This window comes from Molothrus aeneus, chromosome 5, assembly GCF_037042795.1.
Source record: "Molothrus aeneus isolate 106 chromosome 5, BPBGC_Maene_1.0, whole genome shotgun sequence".
Lineage (NCBI taxonomy): Eukaryota > Metazoa > Chordata > Aves > Passeriformes > Icteridae > Molothrus > Molothrus aeneus.
The window spans coordinates 57,499,339-57,519,311 of record NC_089650.1 but is presented as its reverse complement, the minus strand read 5'-3'; the positions used below and the strand labels follow the sequence as shown (position 1 = coordinate 57,519,311).

At 38.8% G+C, this 19,973-nt stretch overlaps 1 protein-coding gene across 1 annotated transcript in view; it reads right to left on the bottom strand.

Annotated features, from left to right (window-relative positions):
* RELN (reelin) overlaps positions 1 to 19,973 on the bottom strand; it is a 285,095-nt gene that overhangs the window by 163,153 nt on the left and 101,969 nt on the right. Inside the window, exon 4 of the mRNA XM_066550860.1 lies at positions 7,608 to 7,678. Within this exon, the coding sequence (XP_066406957.1) occupies positions 7,608 to 7,678 (71 nt within the window). The remainder of the gene's footprint in view (positions 1 to 7,607; positions 7,679 to 19,973) is intronic.

Below are 19,973 nucleotides of genomic sequence, written 5' to 3'. Positions count from 1 at the left end.
TCTTTTGGTCTTTGGTAAAATAGAACCACCAAAAAAAGATAATTTTTTAAGCCAAGATTCATTTGATGATCCTGTGTTTTTTGTTGGGCACTGACCTAAATTGCAGCAGTACTCCTGATTTCTTCAGCATATTTGCAATAAATACTGAATTACTGCAATTTCTGTCATACCATCTGACAAATTAAAAATAGATTAAAAATAAACATAAAAATGAGTGCAGCAATCTGTGTAGAGCTCTCACACATAGTCATCTGAATAGAAAGCCCAATACAAATCTCAAGAATTTTGTTTTTCTCTTCCTGCTTAGTCCTTAAATACTGGATTTACAAGGAGCCATGCCATTCTCTAATGAAACTGCAACACTTCATGGAGAAGTAGGTGATGAAGAAGACTGAGCAGTCAACAAATGAGCTATCTGCAGACCAGAAAATGATGGCAAGCAATCTGGATTTACCTTAGACAGAAAACTTCCATTTAACAGGCTTACCAGTTAGAGGAGTGACATGTTCTACACCATCCACTAACCATATAAATATATACATTTTTGTGTGTAGGTATATCTCTCCCTTAACATTATGTACATATACATATATATGTATGTGTATATACACACACACACGTATGTACATGGATACAGATATACATAGGCATATATAGGTATGTATGTATGCATTTATATATACACACAAACTGAAAACCACAGAAAACTTTACTGCAGCTGAGAGAAAACACCTCCTTAAGAGTCTGTTGCTGTTCAGAAATCGGAAATATTTTTTCCTTTTCGTGGCTAACTTGCTCCATTTTTACACAAGAAAGTCACCTGTGCTGCTTTGTCTTCCCCAGCAAAAATGCCAATAATGACTCCAGCAATGGTCAAGACCCCTCATCATGCTGGTACAAAATCTGGAGAAATAAAACTATTGCATGTTAAGCTTGGCACTGTCTCCAGAATAGGAGACTGGACTGCACTGGTGAATCCTACAGTGCAAACTGCATTTGTCCCTTGCAGCCCCAGGTACTGTGTTTCTCCCTGGGAATGTGTAAATTTCACCAGAAACCTTTTAAAAATTATTTGCACAAATAAATGGATCAAACCGGACTAACTGAATAATTTCCCAGATTGAGCAACACCAACTGTTCTGTATTTTGCCTGCAGGAAAAGAAGAACATTATGGCATGGGATTTGTAATACTCCTGTAATACTCCTGTTCCAAGAGGCTAGGTTTAAAATAAAATCTCTGTTCCTGCTATCTGAATCCCTCCTTCTCAGTAGTTCCAGGGCAGTACTGAGGGGTGATCTGCTGTGAGCACAGGGGTGGCTGAGAGCCATCCTGCCAGTGCTCCCCTGCGAGGAGCGTGGTCGTGCCAGCACACACCATGGGCAGACTCAGCTGCCCAAGCAAATTTCATTTGAAAGTAGCTCAACAGAAAGAGACCACCTTCTCCAAGGAGAGCAGTTCAGACCTCCAAATGAGAAGGGAGGGCTGTGGTATCATTCACCCCAGGTTGTTTGGCATGGCTCTTTGAAAGAGGCTTTCTCCAGACAAGGATACACACTGTCATGAATGAAATGATTTCAAATTATTGCAAAATTTCAGCATTCAGCAAAAAGGCACAGGCATAGCACAAACTTGGCATCTTTACATTTGCAAATTGACTTCACCATTATTTAATAAAACTGGCTGTTTACGTGATTAAAAAATACAGACTTGGGATCTAAGATTTTTTCCTGAAATGGCTCTTCCACCATATGCATAGTACATTGCACACCAAAACTGTGACCAACAGAATGAAAGGAAATAAATTGTGCAGGTCCATACTAATGCTACTGATCAATCATTTAAAAATTAGAGGTGGAACTAAGCAAATACTTCATGTTAGACAAAAATGTTGTTACAAGTATAGACTTTATGCTGGGGAGAGGTTTCCTAAATCTTTACAGGATCTAAGAAGCCCAAGTATTTTTGCCTCAGGTATTCTGGTTGTAATTCAAATTCCTGAGCTGAATATGAGAAAAGACTGTGAGGGTACCATTCAATGAGTGATAAACATGGACTTTATTCTCTCTATGAATAATTTCTGTATTGCATTTTATATTTCATTGCAAAACAACAGCACTGGGATGATCTTCAATTGTATTTAAGGCCCACAAATAATAGAAATTCAAAACATTACACAAAACTAATAGTAGTTTTTAAAATATTAGTTATAAAAATTGTAGTTGTTTTAAAATATTTTCCAATCTGCCTTTCTAATAAATTTATAGAACTACTTACTTTAAAATAACATGGATTTTTCTATAAGCCATATAGTGGGGCTCAAGTCAAATGAAGTTTTTTTGTACAATATGACAAAGATAAAAGAAATGCAGAGTAGCTATACAGTGCAAAGATATAAATTTATAATTTAAAAGGAATTATACAATACTTCAGACTGAGAAGGAAAAAGAAAGACCATCTCAGTTCATATTTTAAACCATTATTCACTTTGTTAGATGTTCCTTAGGCACATGGTTGGGTGGTTTTAAATTTAGACCCAGTATTTGTGTGGCTCCAAATTGCATCTTAGCTTGAATGAGAATGTTGTACCTTTTTAAAAAGTAAAGTAAATGAATTTATTATTTGATTTTCAACCAGCACCCTGGGAATATACAGAGCTTTACAAGAGATGAATTGTACTGAGCAAAGAATGGAAGTGAGCTCAACTGAGGTCACAATCTAAGAGGTATCAGCAAATACAATATGAGGAAATGTAAGGAAATGTTGAGTGCTTGCCTTGTCTTACAAGACAGTCCCTTTGGCAAGGAAAAGCAGAGAAGAAAGGATGCAATACAAAGTGATTCAGAGAGAGAAAGGCCACAGTCAAACTGAAAGCATGAGAATCTTGAGGAAGATAATGGGAAATTCAAAAGTCAATGGGGACATTGTAGAGCTCTGTGTCACTGGGATGAGGGAGAATGGAGGAATGTTTTGGAGTAAAAGGTTAATTTTTTCTGTGGGTGAAATAAGGCTGCTGAAAGGTTAAGCCAATTTAAATATGCCCCTTTTTGGTTAAACTGGAAGGGAGGGAAATATTAAAGTAGTGGGAAGGGAATGTCATCTTCTAGAAACTGGAATGTGAGGAGGAAAGAAACAATTTGTTGGTGGTCTTGTTGTCAGTGAAAAGATAAAAGCCAAAATCATTAAACATGGTGATAGTCAACTCTTAAGTAACATTAGTCCCCATTCAGATAAAAAGAGGAAGCATAAGGCAAATTAAACACAGAAACATCAATTTGTACTATTGACAGTCATATTCCATAGAGTTCTGGGGTCAAGATTTTGTATAGGTATAAGTAGAAAATGCAGCATAAGAAAATATTCTTAAAACCCACTAAAAATATACCTTTTTTTTTTTTTTTTTCCTCAGAACCCTGAACTTTCTGGGTTTTTTAATATAAAGGGCAAGTGAATTACAGTGACACAAATGCCTGCATGCTCCCAGACAAACACTGTGCTCAGAGTTCTACAGCCAGGGGCCATCAGCTGTTGCTCATCAATTCAGGACAAATGAGGTGTGCAGAGAGGTGTCTTCTGTTTTGCAGATTATGAATTCCAATCTCTTTGTCATTAGCAGCCAGATGAAGATAAAAAGGGAAATAAATGCTTTTATTTAGACTCCCTCCAATACTTTCTCTCTACTGGTAAACAAGGTTGCTGCTGAATGATGGAGGCTGAGCATGGAGGCTGAATGATGGAGGCTGAGCACTCTCCCATCTCCCAGGGAGAGTCACTGAGGTGCCCGAGGGCTGGGTTATTCTTGCTAAAACATGAACTGGGGAGCTTCACACCAGCTCTACTCTCCAGTCCTCTGCTCTGTAAAATACTGCTCTGAGAGCTTGTAAAATACAAGCCTGAGATCTTGAAATCTGGTTTGCATTTTTTTCCAGTTTCCTAAATTTTACAAGGTACAAAATACACCTAAAATGTCTTGCACAAACATTCAGGCAAATGTTCTCAAGTAAAAGACAGTCTGGACCAATTCTCAAGATATTCTCAGAAATAAATATGAATCACAATACTAAGCTTACCTTATTTTCCATTTATTTAACTATTACAATGAGTTAAATATATGGTTTATTAAATATAGTTTTACTGGCAAGAATATCATCACTCATTATGATGCTTATATATCCTTAAAAGCATTGACAAGACAGCTACCCTTTCCAGATTCTTTTATATAGTTTTTATTTCTGTTGGGGTTTTTCCTGTTTGTTCTAGCTTAACTTTTTCTATGAAAATTTTTTATGTCTCCTTTCTTCAGTATAATTCTCATAAAACTAAAAGCTTACATCAGCTCTCAAACATCAGCTCTCCCTAGCTTCCTAAAATATGTATTATATTCTGAACACAAAGCTTTTAAAGCAATTATTTTACTTTCTTTGGTGTCTTTCCCTATGGCATCATTTCTTACTACATTTACATTATACATATGGCATTGCCATCCCTTAACACCACCCTTTATCATCCTCTAATTCTTTTCAAAATATAAAAAATCACTTTCCTTTTACTGCACAAATTCCATTAACTCTATCAGGATTTATTAATGTACATCTGAGAGTGGACAACCACAGTAAACATGATTTTTGAGATTCCTTGCTACTTTCACATCTTCCTGTATATCCTTTTTACTAAACATTAGGAAGTCTGACACCACCTACAGTGAACATACTTATTAAGAAGATGTCCTGTAATAAATCTATGAAATTGCCCTGTGGTTTTATTTTTCTTTACTTAATATATCCCATCATTCATGGCCTGATTTAAGTATAGTAATGTTTAGGGCTAGAAACAGACTATAAAACCTCATTTATGTCAATCTACCTTGCTGTTTTGCATATATATTAATATGATATTTGCATCTAAATAAATTCACTAATTCTTCCTGAAAGAATCCTTTGTTTACATGAGTGGTGTTGATGAAAATTGAATAAATGAAGTAAGGTCTACTTCAAAGAAAGCTTCTTTTCTTTGAATAGGAAAATTAATTCTAATAGTATAAGGATGATAATAGTATGCAGTGGTTAGAGATTAATGCAATGCACACTGTGCTGAAGAAATAAGAACAAAAAGGCAGAGAGCCTGGAAGGGGTGGGAGCAAGGGTAATGGGCAATGCAGTGGTTGAATATCCAAGTCAAGGAAACTGTGTCTGAGCTAGGAAACCAAGGGGGAAGAAGCCATGGCGAGGATAAAAATGTGTGAGAAGAGCCAAGAGAAAAACTGAGAATGCTGCACATCAGTGTTGCAGGGAAATCTGATCACAGCTGTCACACGCTGTCCATGCCCACAGAGCAGCACCTCTGGGTGATCCTTGCTAAGCCAAATCCAGGGCTTGCAGAGGCACTGCAGTGACAACACACACTCTAGGGGTGTCTCTGAAGTGACTGTGTACAAAGCAAAGGGCATTGCTGGGAAATCCACGGGAAAGAAAAAAGTTGTAAGGGTGTGGAGACTGTGGCAAGGTAGGGAAGCTGAGGGCCCTTTCAGGGAGCTGGTGCAGGCCATGGCTATGGATGGGAGGAGGAGGCAGCAAAGGGATTGTCACAGCTCTGCAGCCAGTGGGACATCTCAGCATCCTTTGTACTCTGAATACAACAAATACCCAAATTCTATTTTCTCCTTGTTCTGCAGAGTTCCTGTGAACTCAGGAACAGCAAACAGTAACATAAGGACTTACTGTTCTAACCAACATAAGTGTTGCTAAAATGTTGATCTGAGGTTAGGTTATGCTCCAAAATTGCAGAACTGTAAAGCAGAGAAGGGTGAAAGAATAAAAATTTCTTTTGTCAGCTCTCCCACTAAAATCTCAGTGAACAGAATGTCTGAAGAAGGATTGTCAGGTCTTTATAGATGGATATCTACCAGCTTGCCTCTGCTTACCAAGGTATTTTCTTCTAGCAGGGAGAAATCTTGTTGCTTTGGCCATATTCTCTTGACCACATTGCCAGTTCTGACACTGAGAATCATTTATTTACCTTCAGCTTGCTTGTGCATGGCTTTCACCATCCTGGTCACTGCCAGCTCTGACTCTCTCTGCCCTCTCCCTTCCTTACCTGTTCTGGCTGCCCCAGACTGCCTTTGGCTGTGGGTTGCTCACTCTGCAGTTATGCCTTGGAGAATTTAATCTGTTTCTGTTCTGGTTTTTGTCACTTTACACTGGATACTCTGCATATTCACTTTTCCACTCTTGACTCACATCCATCCAGGAAGCAGCCTGTGTGAGATACCCTCCCCATCATCCTCAGCACATCCCAAATTCTGATCCTGCCAACACCTCTGTTCCAGGTCCCCACACACCAGTCACTGAAACACTGCACTTCCCCACTCCCATTACAGGTGCACAACCTCCTGTTAATTAACCTCCTCTTAATTTTTCCTGTTCTTCCTTCCCCACAGCAAAAAACATGGCTGGCCCAATCACTTTCCATCTAGATTACCATAACACTCCCTTCTCATTGCCAGCACTGTGTTATATATTTCTATTGCCTCCAAAGTACAACCAACATCCTAGCCTTCTAGCTGACAGTTTTTCACCTCTCTGAATCCCTCTTCTTACTTCCACTGAGCTACAATAAAAGTGAAAACTTGAATATTGAAGTTGAAAGTTGAAATATTTTTCCCTCATTATCACAGAGATACTATTGATGCCTTATATGAATAACTCAAGTTATGCTCCTGAAATAATGCTCAACAGCTTTTTATTGCAAAACCATATTGCCAAACTCATAGGGAAAAATCCCAACCTTATAGCTCCAATGCTCCCAAGAGATGTGTTGTATGGGATTTTCTCTTGTGTGTTAATATGACAACACATTTCCCATTTTAAAATCTTTATTTTAAATCATTTGCCCTATGTTTCATTGTTTCTTTTCACATGGAAATATCACTGGAATTTTGCTGATATAACTGGAAATTCCTTTCTCTCCTGTACCAAAAATGATGGATACCTTCTCTACTTCTCACTGTCTTAATGAAGCATGTTCAAAGCAAAATACTGTTTGTAGACAACAGATGACAACAGGACATTTACTTTTTAGGTTATTCATTGAAAGGGTAAGCTGTGAAAACAATTAGATTTTTAAAGTTTGTGTAAGTCAAACATTTTGCTTAGCTATAAAAATGATCAAATGTTGTATGTGACAGGCAAAAATTCAGTGGCCTACTTTCACAAAAAGGGAAGGCATGTTTTTCACATGTACATGTGTGAGCTGGATAGTAAACAAAGCTTTTGCTGCAGCCATATTGCTTAAAGTTAATACATTGAGGGTTAAAACTCAGCTGGTGGCTTTGACAGAAAAGAAATGTTGGCTATTACAGGCTGATTTCAGGCATATGCATAATGCTATTTAAAGTTTTGCATATTCCCCAACACTTAGCAGAGAGAAAAAGTGGGATTCCTGGATAGACAGTGGGAAGTATGGATTCAAAGAAACTCAGTTTCAGGAATGATAATAAGATCCTGATTCGAGGTTTTCTATAGAATAGATTTCATGAAGAGTAACACTGACATGCAGGTACAATGGAAAACCACATTTGCCAGATATTTTTAGAATTATGGTGATTCTTACCTCCCTGTTCACACAGCTGTTGTGCTAAGGCATCCTTGAATATAACTTGGCCCCTATGAGTAGCTGTAGCCCTGTGAACAAAAAAAGACAACAATAAATAATATAAACTTATTTATACATGTATAATAAATAATATAAACTTATTTATACATGTATATGTATATCCTTATGCATGACTAATTGAATCAGAAGTCCCATTCTGCTTTCTTTCTGTGTTCTTATTTTTGTGCTCTTCTAAATTTGTAGGATAAATTGCAGTGATCATTTTGTGCATAGCAAAAGAAAATTCCTAAACCAAAATGGTTTGGTTGATGATAAAAATCACTGGCACATAATGAAGGATGTCTTTGACATGTATCTGTAGCTGCACATAGAGTTTCTATATTTAAGGCCTCAAAAGTTTTGTCTAAAGAATAATTAATTCCCATTAGTGACCCACAGCTAGAAGGCATGTAATGTACCACAAAACTTGTCATTGCTTCCTCATGATCAGGTAGAAATATAATGCAATGTGATTTGTTTTTCTCTTACAGAGCTCTCATGTTAGCAGTAATTGTTTTAGTTTCTTTCCAGTTATTCATTTAATCCCTCTTTTCCAAATACTTCACAACATCAGTTTTATCTCAGAGATTTCAAAACCTTTCAGTATTTGCAAGTGTTGTATCTGAAGTCTGATTTCTTTCAACCAAAGTTCTTCCAATATCTGTCTAGACTCATGCACACTCTTCATACATGTTCTTTAGCCTTTCTCTAATTAATATTAATGGGCTCAGTATAGATCCATGTGAAGTTCTTGAAATGGCCTCTCAGTTGAACAGTAAGATGTTGAAAGCTCCTTTATGAGTGCAGTTTCTCAGCCAGCAGTGTGGCCCCTCTAATGGATCATGCCTAGCTTGCTTATGAAATGTCAGAAAAGACCAGAAAGGAATGGTGTGAAAATGAAAATCAAAATACATTCTATTTTACTTGGCTACTAGGCCAGTTACCCTGAAAAGGAAGCAGAATAAAAGTAACATATCTAATACTAAATTTTTCAGATGCAGTGGATGCCCAGGGTGAACTCATCTTCAAACTGTCAGAATACAAATAGGAGTAAAGGAAAACTTCTCTGGGACCACCTTTGCTTTCTGTACATGTAGGAAAGCTCTGTTTACACCAATGTGTGTGTCCTGAAATGCAAACTATGCTGACCTCATGCTCCTAGGGCTTTTAGACACTCTCTTCCTCTGCCTGAGGAAGGAGAGTTGTGTTGTTTTTTCCCACCTTGGACTTTCAGAGGCTGATGTAAAGCTGGAGCCTTGCCTCACCTGGCAGTGACGGTATTCTGGCCACAGCCCCAGGATCACATCACCAGTGTGAGGTTTTGGTTCCACTCCCTACCATGTCCCCCATTGCAACTATTTTAGGATTTTCAGTACTTTCATAAAATACAGCAGAACTTCATGCTATAGTTCTACATTAGCATTTCTATATCTGCTGACAAGATCAGTGACCATGCTAAGTACAGAGTAAAATAAAAACAAATGCACTGCTCCAGCAGATAAAGGCAAGAGAGCTGAGGCATTAAGTCTCATTTAAAACTATGAATTAAATAATTTATTTAAGCTCTGTTGTGAGGAATATGAATGAAACTATATGATCACTACATGCATTTCTGCAATTTACCACACAGGTGTATTCAATCATGCAAGTCAGAATTGGACCAAACAATTTCCAAAATCAAACATGTGCCCAGATTTCTTTAGAAGGACCAGATATGGTGGCTTCCTCTGGCAGCTGAAATGGCAGGGCATCCACAGCCAGTTTTGTGGCCAATGCAGCACCAAGAGACAGGTTTTGCAGATGTGTTTCATTTCTGTACCTAAGGCACAGAAGGTATTTTGTACAACAGTTCTATCCCCCAAGCTGTCAGGGTGGAAGAGAGGACTCTTTGCAGACAGTGGGAAAGAAAACTTTTATTAGCAGTGGACCAGGACTTGAGAGATGCTGTTTATGCAGCAGCCCAGGATACAATTCAGAATGTACACAACAATGATGGCAACCAGAGCATTCCTTTATGAGGCAGAGAAGAGCAAACCCTTGGAACACAGACCTCATGCAGAGGAGAGCTCGAGTATGTGTCTGAATGCACACAAACACCAAGTAATACCAATAATAGCAAACCCTGCACTGTTTACGGGATCTCTGCGTGCGTGTGAGAAAAAGGGGATTTGGGCAGAGAGCCAGCACCCAGCTGAATGATCAGCATCTTTCTGTGCCTGTCATCCCTTGCTTGACAATGCAGACCAGGAGCCAAGTGCTGCTGTTCCATAGCAGGAGAGATCTGCACCCTGGGGCCAGGAGTGCAGTGCGGGAGGGGCACTGCCTGCTGCAGCCTGAGCTCCTGGCACCTTTGTCTTGCCATGGGCATGAGTGCAGCTTCAGAGACTTGCTGAGGGTGCTGCTACTGCCACTTTAGCAGTATTGTCTGCTCCATTTTCTCTGGATTTGTGCTTTATTAATGGAGCGAATGAAAATAATGCAGCACGGTTATGCAGGAACTGAGCTACTTCTAGAAAGAAGTTCAAAATATACTTTTAAAATATACTTTTTCTGTATTGAACTTTCTTTGGTGATGTTCTGAACAGGTAAGAACATCACCAAAGAAAGGTGAGGTTCACAGAACAGGATCATGAATTTGGATTCTTTTCTATAAAGCCATGTAACATACCCAAACTCAATTCCTATATTCACACTCATATGAAGACTACGTAATATTTATAATAATTATTACAAAAATAATACTGGCAATGCCTGAAAGAGACTCTACTAAATAAAGAAAATTGTTCAACTATTAACTCTGAGGTTTTGCTTTTGTGACATACATATGTCACAAAAAATATATATATATATATATATAATATATATGCAGTAACTTAACTGAATGTTGTGCTTTTATGAAAAGTTTCTATGTTGTCTTAAATGTAATTAATATTGCTTAGAGGAAGGGCACTTACTAACTACTATTTGGTGTTACTCCACCCCAGTCTATAGTCCCATTCTGACATTGTCTGCTATTTATTCCCAGCTACAGGGCAAGTGACTAATCAGACCTAATGTGTCAGTCAGCCAAAAGGCAAGATGCATGTTCCATACGTCCCCAGAGAAAATTCCAAGTAGGAATTAATCTTTCCAAAGGGATGAGAATTACAAGAAAAATGGGAGACATCCCATCCTGTTCCCAGAAGAGGAAGATCCTGATGTGGTAAGTGAGAGCTTTGAAAGAAAAACAACTGAGAGGTAATAAAGTTCCTCTTTATATTAACCTCACTCTTCCATTAGCCTAGATCTATTTGTGTGCTTGGGGCTATGCAAGAGGGGATGAACTGCTTACAGAGGAATAAAGAGGAATAAAGAACTGCTTACAGAGGAATAAAGAGCAACACAAAAAAACTACATCAGGTGCCAAGGTTCACTGGCAGCTCAAGGCATTGCTACCTCAAACATCAATTACAGAGTTTTTAAAAGAATTTTCCTCCCTAAACCACAACTATTTGAGTTAAAATCAGATGCCAATAAGGATGCTTGGTGCTTGCTCTGCCCTTACACAGATGCTTGGCCATCTGCACCTTTCCCTGGTAAGGGAAGGCACTGGGACAAATTCATGTGAAAGGGGGTTTCAAAAAGCCTCAGGGGCCCTACAGTAAAACACCTCATCTCTTGGTGCACCAAAGAGGGTTTTCTATAGGATCAAAGAAAGGGAGGTTATTTCTTACCTGCACTAGCAGAGTTTAACCTTGTGCCCCCTACTAATGGTTAGTGGCTGCTTGTACTCGAGGAAATTCAGGGTGACATCCACAACCCTGGCTCCAGGAAAATCAGTGAGTGACTGTAGGAAGCTGAGATTGGTCTTCCCCAGCCCCAGAGTGGTGCCCCCTGAAACCAGGTCTGATGCCAGCACAGACTGTGTTGCTTCCCCACCACTGCAGGGGACACAGCTGATGCTAGGCAAGTTATGAGCCTGGGCTGGAGCAGAAAATAATTATGCACATCTAATGATTGCTGTTGGCATTTTGGGTTGAAGTACCTCATAATTCACATTGACCTTATTACATGGATTGCTAACATGGTCTGGTTAACAGGTTGCATTTTGGAGAGAGTGTTTTGGCTAGGAGAGCACAGGCAGGAGGCCACATGGGACTGACCCTTGTGTGCTGCCTGTGCTGCCTGGCTCTGCCAGCTCCACCTGTGCAAAGGACACACAGCCACACTGCCCAGAGGTGGATGGTTGCCCTGCTTATGCAAATCAATGGGTTGATTTTTGATGCATTGTTAAATTTGCATGATCATCTCTGTAGGGTTGTCTTGTTTAACCCACTGTCTTTAAAAAATATATTCTCCTCCAATATTGCCTGATTAAGGGATCTCTGCATAAAATAACTTAAAAGCAGGATGGAGAAGAGGCCTTCAGGAGCATGGGGCTGTGTTGTGCACAACCTTTCATGGTGGGAGTGTGAACCATTTTCTTCCAGTGCCCTGCAAAGGTGGATTATTGACCATTTACTATGTGTTATGAGGTGAGGTCAGGCTGGGGTGCATTTTGGGTTGTGTTTCCTACCAGGGCTGGAAGCTTCAGTGACAATTTCTTCAAGAGCAGTCAGACTGACATGTCAAACCTGACTGGGAGATGGTGCTGGGGCCAGCAGGGAAAATGCACAGAGCCCTCCTGGCTGCTGATCCAAAGGCACTTGGGTGGGAGGCTTCCATCCACTGGTTAAATGCCTCCAAGTTGTTATTTCAGTTTTCACTTGACATGCAAGTTCAGTCTAATTAAAGCAGCAGAAATGAGATCTCTGTGTTCTGAAATATACATTTTGACTCTGCTTTTCTCTCCCTGTCCTCAATGGTTTCCTCACTGAGATGTTATAGAGAAAGTCATCTGTCCTGACCATATTCAGCTGAAATTGTCAGGGAAATTTGGCAAGTAAGATGCAATTACTTATGTAGACATTTGTTCAGGAGACTGGAATTGGCACACTTGCTCTAAAAACCTCAATCAGAGGTGAAAATTCTTCAGGGGGAAAGGACTAAAATGGTCAGCAAAAGCCAGGGTGTGTGCTAGAGGGCCAAGAACAATAATTTAATTTGGGGCAACTGTCCTCAGCTGAAGTTTGTGGTTCGCATGAATAAATTATATAAATAAATAATTACCATTAATAACTTACTTCATGGGTGAGCCTTCACACAGGGTAAATGCAAGAGGAACAAGTGCCCCCTGGCTTTGTCTTTTGTCTCTGAGTTTATCTTTGGGTGTTGTGGGGAAAGGGGACTCAAGTCAACCTGAAGATTGATTAAAGACTGATTTAATAAATATTTAAGAACTTTCTTTGAAAAAGATTTGAATAAAACATTCTCAAATAGAAAATAAATGAGAAGGGCCTACAGAAATTTTGTTCCAGTAACTGAAGAGAAAGATGGAGAGGGATTTCTTGCAAGAGCATGTGGTGACAGAACAACGGGGAGTGACTTCAGACTGAAAAGAGGGCAGGTTTAAAATCGATATTAGGAAAAAAATCTTTACTGTGAGAGTGGTGAGGCACTGGAACAGGCAGGCCATTCTGTGGTTCTATTTTAGATTTTATAATTATAATCCATATTAGAGAGGATGGATCTAAGACTACAACACTGGAAACAGAGGGGTGCACAAGCACCTCCAGCCCCTACACATTACAATTTTTAAGAACCCTCTTTTGTTGTCCTAAAGAACACCAAACTTTTGTTTGGTTGCAAGGTGCATGTACAAAAGATGGAGACAACATAACAATGTGTATACCTTAGAAAAGAGGTAAAAAAGTAAGACTTACCATTTGAAATTGTATATATAAACACTTTCATTGTCCTTTCTCTTCTGTTTCAGAGAATAAAAAGATGTGGGGTTTTTTAAAAATTCTGCCTTGTTTTATGTGACTGGAATGCTTAGAAGTTCTTGCTAACTGAAAGCAGATTAGGACAATACTTTCTTCCCAGCTACAGGAAATCCAACATTTTCATTAGTATTTTGCATTGTGTGATTATAAAGGAAAGCAAATTCTATTTTTTCTATACTTGAAATAAAGGGTTATTGCAGTGGCATCTGCCAAGCAGAGAGCTCATATAAATAATAGAACAAGCATCCATTGTCTCTCTACTGACACAGTGCCAACAACTAGATCCCTGTTTTCTACCTTTTTCAGTCTTTGGGAGAAGACTCTGTCCTTTTTTTAGGTTTTGTAATCTATTGTACTTTACAATTTAGTGAAACATCAATTGGATGAATTTTAGATTTTGATTGCATTGAATATTTTTAACTATTTTAAATCTATATTTAACCCTAAGCTAATGAATATATTGCAATTTTTTGGTATAAAAAATTACTGCTTTTCCTAAATTTTGCTTATGCAGTCTTTTAAAGCCTATATTCAAGGAAGATATTATTCAATCAACTAAATTATCTTTCAAGAAGAAAAACATTTGTCTTTTCCAGTATGAAAAGAAGAAATGCTGCAGTTACTGCAGATTTTAAAGTTCCTGAAATCCCTAAATGAACACGGAGAAATGAAGTAAATGACCTTGCAGTCAATGTATGCTTTCAGACTGATCAGCTTGGCAGTGCTGATCACCTGGGGGGAGTTCAGCAGAGGCCACAAGGATGGTCTGGGCTGGAGAACATCCCCTGTGAGGAGAAGCTGAGGGAGCAGGGCTCATTGAGCCTGCAGAAGAGGTGATTTTGGGGGGACATGGCAGCAGCCACCAAAGGAACTTGTGCAGTTCCTCTCCATCACGGCTGTGTTTCAAAACCAGACTGGATTAAGGTCCTGAGCAACCTGGTTTGGCCCTCCTTAGAGCAGGATTTTGGACTAAAAAGGGATCCTGAGATCCCTTCCAGTCTGCATTTAACTGCAGAACCATCATTCTAAGGTTTTGTATATCTGGTAAAAGCAAAGAAATGAAAGCAAGGTTTGCATCTAATCAGATTAATCAACACTTGAGAACTGATTTTCACAGAACAGAAGAATTAACCAGTTCATTATGTTTAATGCTTTGCATGAATATTTGTATTGATTCTCTCTAATCTTGGGGGATATCTCAGAGTATCCAACCAGAAGTGCCAAAGGTTTTACATGATCCCAGAAAACCAAGAGTTTACAGGTAGTTGATGCTCTGGGGTTTTCTAATATGGTACATCTTTAAATGAAAGCTTGTAATAAATAGCATACTCAGCTAACACATAGAAAACTTAAAAACATTTAAAATTAAAAATAAAAAAAAAAGAAATAGCATATGAGATGCTGGGATGAAAACAGCATTAGTTTTAAAAGATCCTAAATAACGGGGAAAAGGATGATATCAATGCCAGCTTTTCATTTCACTGCTCTCATGCCATCTGTACTCACTATCCATTTCCTAGTTAAGGTTTCTTCAGTCTGCTCGAACCTGATTTAGCTGCCCACTGCTCCCAAAGGACATTCCCACTAACTGTGGATGAGCTGGACTACATAAAAATCTGGAACCTTATCCCCTGCATTTGCTTTACAAGCCCCACAAAGAAATCTTCAATAGCCAAATTAATTCCCTTTCTTAAAAACAACTAATTTCAGCATTAATTACAGATATGTAACTGGTGCATCCACAGTGTGTGAGTCAGCTCACAAGGGAAGGATAAAACCTGTGTCTTTAGCCTAATGCTAGAAAAATAATACAGCAAAAATCAAAATTTCCACAGACTGCACCCCACAGCACATGGGACAGGTTTCCCTTCCTAAAGCTTCACCAAACTCTGAAATATTACACTCCTTGTCTAATGTTTCTTTCAGGCTCCTCACCAACCTGAATGTTTTCAGAGGACTGAAAAACAAATGAAACATAGTAATCTTTCACAGACTGATCAAAATCAAACTAAGAGAGAACCTAATACAGTTGTTAGTGAAGAATTGTTATTCTTGCTGTGAATGTGGTGAACCTCCGAAAAAAAAATGCAGGGTCACTAATCATACAAAGGACAGTTATTTCTCCTGCATGGTTTTTAATTTTCATCCAGATTTATGAGTTGGAAGAAAGTACATATCCCTGAAGACCATACTAGCTTACAAACAGAAATAGGCAGGTGAAATATTGCCTTAGGACAATAATTAATTCCATCAACCACTGAAAAAAAAAAGAAAAATCTGTGAAGTATCACAGAACTCCAGACAAAAGGAGCAGGTGGAATAGCATCATGTGCACAGCATAAACCGGAGAGATGATGGTGGGGAGCCTGGCAGGAGGTGGCTGGGCTAGAGGAGGGTAGGAGGTTATTTGGGGACCTTAGAGGTATTGAAGGAAGATTGAAGTGTAGTGTGAGGGCCCTGGAAGTGCTGTGGTGTGGGTGCTATTGGGGTTTACAGTCCTAAGACATAGGAAACTTGGATTCATGGATCCTGCTGCTCGCAGTAGAGTTTGGCCTTTCTTCAACACAGACTTTTTTCAGAGATGCCCATTAGAGGGCTGGTTTAGGGTTGGGATTAAGAGACAATCAGACACATGGATGCCAAAATCACATCCAGCCTTTCTCACTCCAACCAGAGAGATTGAATTTAAAATTTAATCTGTCCTCTGAGTCCTTCCACAACAAGTCCTGTCCTCCAGCCCTGGTTTCCAAACCAGCAACTTTTAGCATTTCCTTGGGCTGAGCAAAGCCCCTGAGGTCCCCTTGCAGGGTGTAAGCAATAGCTCAGCACCCCTTGGTGCTGTGGGTGGGAGCTCTGTGAGCCACAGCTGGAGTCAGGACCCACCCTCTGCCCCTGCTGCCAGCTCCAGAATGGTTCAATTCAGCTGCTTCTGAGTAATTTGCAGTTTTTTCTTCATCCATCCAGGAAACCATGCCCTGCCCCTCACTGTCACACCCCAGAGAGGATCATAAGAAAATCCAGTCTGGAAGGGACCTTGGGAGGTCTCCAGACCAACCTCCTGGCCAAAGCAGGGTCAACTACACTAAGGAAACACAAACAGCTCTGCTACACCTTCTACCACATTGCCTAACAGCACATCAAGGCTCACAGTTCTGGTATTTGTGAATGCTTTTGCATAATAAAATAATAATAGGATTATCAAAATTGCATTTAACAAAATCTGAGCTTCACCTTCAGTTGGTCAGTCACTTGGCACAGGCATAAATACACTGAACTTACAACTCATTGGACAGCAGCCTCCCAAACAATATACTGTTCCAAAATAATAAGTTTGAAACCATGTTTCTCACTAGGAAACAATCCATGATTTGTCTTACTCAGAAACAAATTACCCGCTAAGCCACACTGCTGTAATATCTCCTTTAGATACGCTGTGGGTAATAATTCTTTAAACCCATTATTAAAAAAGACATTGAAGTCTAAAACCTTTCTCTTAGAGTAAAGTAATAATGAAGAGATTTATAACCCTAGCCTCAAAAGAAACCAGAGTAACAGAGAATCTAAGGAAGAATGTAAGTACCTCCAGGATAGATGGTTGCTCTTGCTTTTTATTACTGACTAATTTTTCCTGAACACAGATTTGTTTTCAGAAGACTCTGGTAGAATGTGAAAAACACTAGAATGAATCTTTGTAGGGAAATATCCTGTTGATGCTCTGAGATTCTTTAGCTTTGTTCTGGTGAACAAAGAAATGGCCATACTGGGTGAAACACAACCAGACTTCAGCTCTTCATTTATTTGCTAATGACAGTTTCCTATCAAAATGAATACACTGGGAATTCAGTTCAGTAAAGTTGCCAGGAAGGTGAACTTTTCAAATACACACAAATAATTTTTGCTTTTTAGATGAAATATTGCTTGGGAGCTCAAATTCCCCCGTCTGGAATCCCAAATTTCAAGTACTACAGATGAAGGCATTCACTGGAGACTTGCACATCTGCTGCTGTACACAACAGAGTGGTGCTGGAAATTAGAGAAATTCATCTGTAATTTGTGTTGCTAAGAAGTTTATGGTTGATTAATAAAACATCAAACTCAAGCTAACACTTAACGATAAAAGAGGATCTCCTCTCTTAACTGATATTCTAATGGGGTATTCAGAGTGATACAGTTTTTAAAATTTTGTGAAAATACTGCATCAAATAAACAAAACCAAAAAATATGGGTTTGCTCTTGCAAATCTCCTCTTCAGCTTTGGGTAGTAGGTCCACTCTTGCATTTAGTCCACTTCCCTCCACCCTTATGGAAGGGACACTTCCCATGAGCTGCCTGGGATAAATTCACAAGTGTCAGGGTAAATTGAACAGGTTTTCTAAAACCTTAGTCTTTTGAGCACTCTTTTTCAAAAATATCAAAAGTATTGGCTCCAGACAGAGTCCCCTGGAATGGGAAGCAGTGACATCCCATATGTGACATAAATCTTCCCAGTGCAATCCAAATAAAACTGACCAGACTAAGGATGTATTCATAACAGATACTAGATTTCATGAAAAGTTACATAAAGGTACTACAAGTGCAATTAGCAATTTCCTGTTTTGAATAATCATGAGGAATCTGCTGATCTCAGGGAAAAAAAATAAATCCCACGTCTGCACAGAGAAAGGCTGAAATCTTGAAAAACTACAATGGAAAAACAATACAAAATAAGCTAGAAGGTACCTTGCTGCTGTGAATGGGATAGATGTGGCAGTGAGTCAAAAGAATTGAAGCAAGACCCATCAGAGGGATAAAGGTAAAGGTGTGTGGATGACAGAGATATAATTATAAAATCAGAAGAAAATAAGATGTATTTGAGAACAGCTTCCAAAACAATGTTGTAAAAATAGCAACTATTTTTACAACCAACTATGCTGTACCACTTGTTTGGCACATGCTAAGAAAACAGGCAGACTTCATCCACTGGCAAAGATAATTCTATGTTATTCCTGCACAAAGACTGTTAAAAACAGTACACTGCAAATAACAAATAAAATATTTTAAAATACAGCTGGTGACTTTTAACTTCCAGATGCATTCATCTCTGAGGATCCCTCAATCAAACAGATCACAGTAACTTTGGAGTCCTTGCATGATATCGCTGCCCTTTTAAAAAAATTATCCACTTGAAAAATTTTATTGACCTGAGGCCAATCCCTTGCATTTAAACTAAAGACTTGGATTTATGTATTAATAATACCCAGTGGAGACATATGAACAGGTACCTTTTAGCTTAAGAATTTCAAATGGTCTATTTACTTCCATCTTACAATATGCATTCCACTTGGCCATTGTTCTGGCTGTATTATTGACTTCATAATTCCTAAACTAAGAGCTACAGGAAATATTATAAATATTTTAGATACTTTTAGTAAACCAAAACAGGAGTATTTTCTGAGTTTCCATTCACAAATCTTTTGGTCTGTGCTTACCACAAAAATTTACATGTTGTTGTGCTGCAGGGAAATACCTTCCTTTTTTGCAGCTGTCAGTAGTGTTGTGGAAAATTGTTCTTCAATACTTCTCATGCTGACACTTGGTATTTTGAGAAGTTTATTATAGGAACACGGTAAAGAAATTTGACTTGTTGGTTTCAGGAAGCAAGAATGAAACTGCTTTTCCTTTTTCCCAGGCTATTTCATCTGCTTCATTATGCACAACAAAATACATTAAATTTCAGAAAATCTTTCCTTTTCAAATGCTAAGAATTGTCCCGCTGAATGGGATTTTAAATGAACCACACCTACATTTCTTAATAGTCTCTAAAACTGTATGCATGGTTTGAAAAACATTTTAACCAATTAACCCTTCTGAAACTTGTATAAAAATAAATTTTATAAAGCCATTTTAATTTCTGGGGACATAGTTTAAAAGTATCCTGTTTAAAGCCTTGTATTCCTGAACTCAGGAATCTGTGTCTGCATTCCTGGTGTCAGGTATGCTGAATGATGCTGCTCCATGACAAGTATGGGTTTATTAGGTACTGGTTTAACTTTGTGTATTTTCCTGTGCCCCTCCATGCAGCAGGAGTGTGTGCACAGTCATTTCACACCTGCAGGAAGGAGAAGTGATTTCTAAGCCACAGAAAGCTCAGCACTTGCAGCAACACTGGTACCATCTTCCTCTTGGTCTCCCAACTCCATCCCCTCCCGGCTGAGGAGGAGTTTGCTAAAACACACACTCAGCTGGGGCTTCTTGCCAAGCCTGAGCTTCCTCAAATTCTTCTCCATTTCTGTATAATAATCCTTCCCATCGTCCTCTACATTCAGACATCCAAGATAATATTATTAAAGACACCTAAGTTGTTGTCAACTTTCATTGGAATGGACCTACAAGTTCAGAAATAATTGATGCAAGGAGAAAAAGGGATGGACAAGCAGCATTTCCCCTCCAGAAATACATCCTATGCTACATTAAATTGAAT